Source organism: Eimeria mitis, genomic scaffold (assembly GCF_000499745.2).
Source record: "Eimeria mitis Houghton genomic scaffold, Emh_scaff2712, whole genome shotgun sequence".
Taxonomy (NCBI): Eukaryota; Apicomplexa; class Conoidasida; order Eucoccidiorida; family Eimeriidae; genus Eimeria; species Eimeria mitis.
In genome coordinates, this window is record NW_013571058.1 from 6,180 (window position 1) to 6,540 (window position 361).

A 361-nucleotide genomic window follows, 5' to 3' on the forward strand; every position below is an offset into this window, starting at 1 on the left:
ACCAGCAAGAAGGAGACACCTAAAACAGAAACGGACTGCGCCTACGAAACACTCGCTCACCAAATATCTCAAATGACAGCCGAGGAAGCCGCAGTCTTTTTACGCCCTACACCTAAGCGCTATAAGACGACGACTAGACGGAAACGCGGGATTCAAATCAAGGATCTCATTGATCGCGCCAGGAAGAATACGGAAGAGATGAAAGGTGCAACTGAAGGATTTAACTGCATCATCATGGTACCAGAAACGGGAGCCGGTTTAGTTAAGCGCAAACCAACTGAAGGGCAAGGTCGATTGTTATGCGCTATTTTATCATCCTCAGCAAAGACATGGGACCGGAAGCGGAATGATGACCGACTGA

The 361-nt window shown here is 48.2% G+C and overlaps 1 protein-coding gene across 1 annotated transcript in view; it reads left to right on the forward strand.

The window, feature by feature from the left end:
* EMH_0057630 (uncharacterized protein) overlaps positions 1–361 on the forward strand; it is a gene marked incomplete at both ends in the record, with an annotated part of 2,769 nt that overhangs the window by 2,106 nt on the left and 302 nt on the right. The window contains one exon of the mRNA XM_013497496.1: positions 1–359. Coding sequence (XP_013352950.1) covers positions 1–359 — 359 coding nt within the window. The remainder of the gene's footprint in view (positions 360–361) is intronic.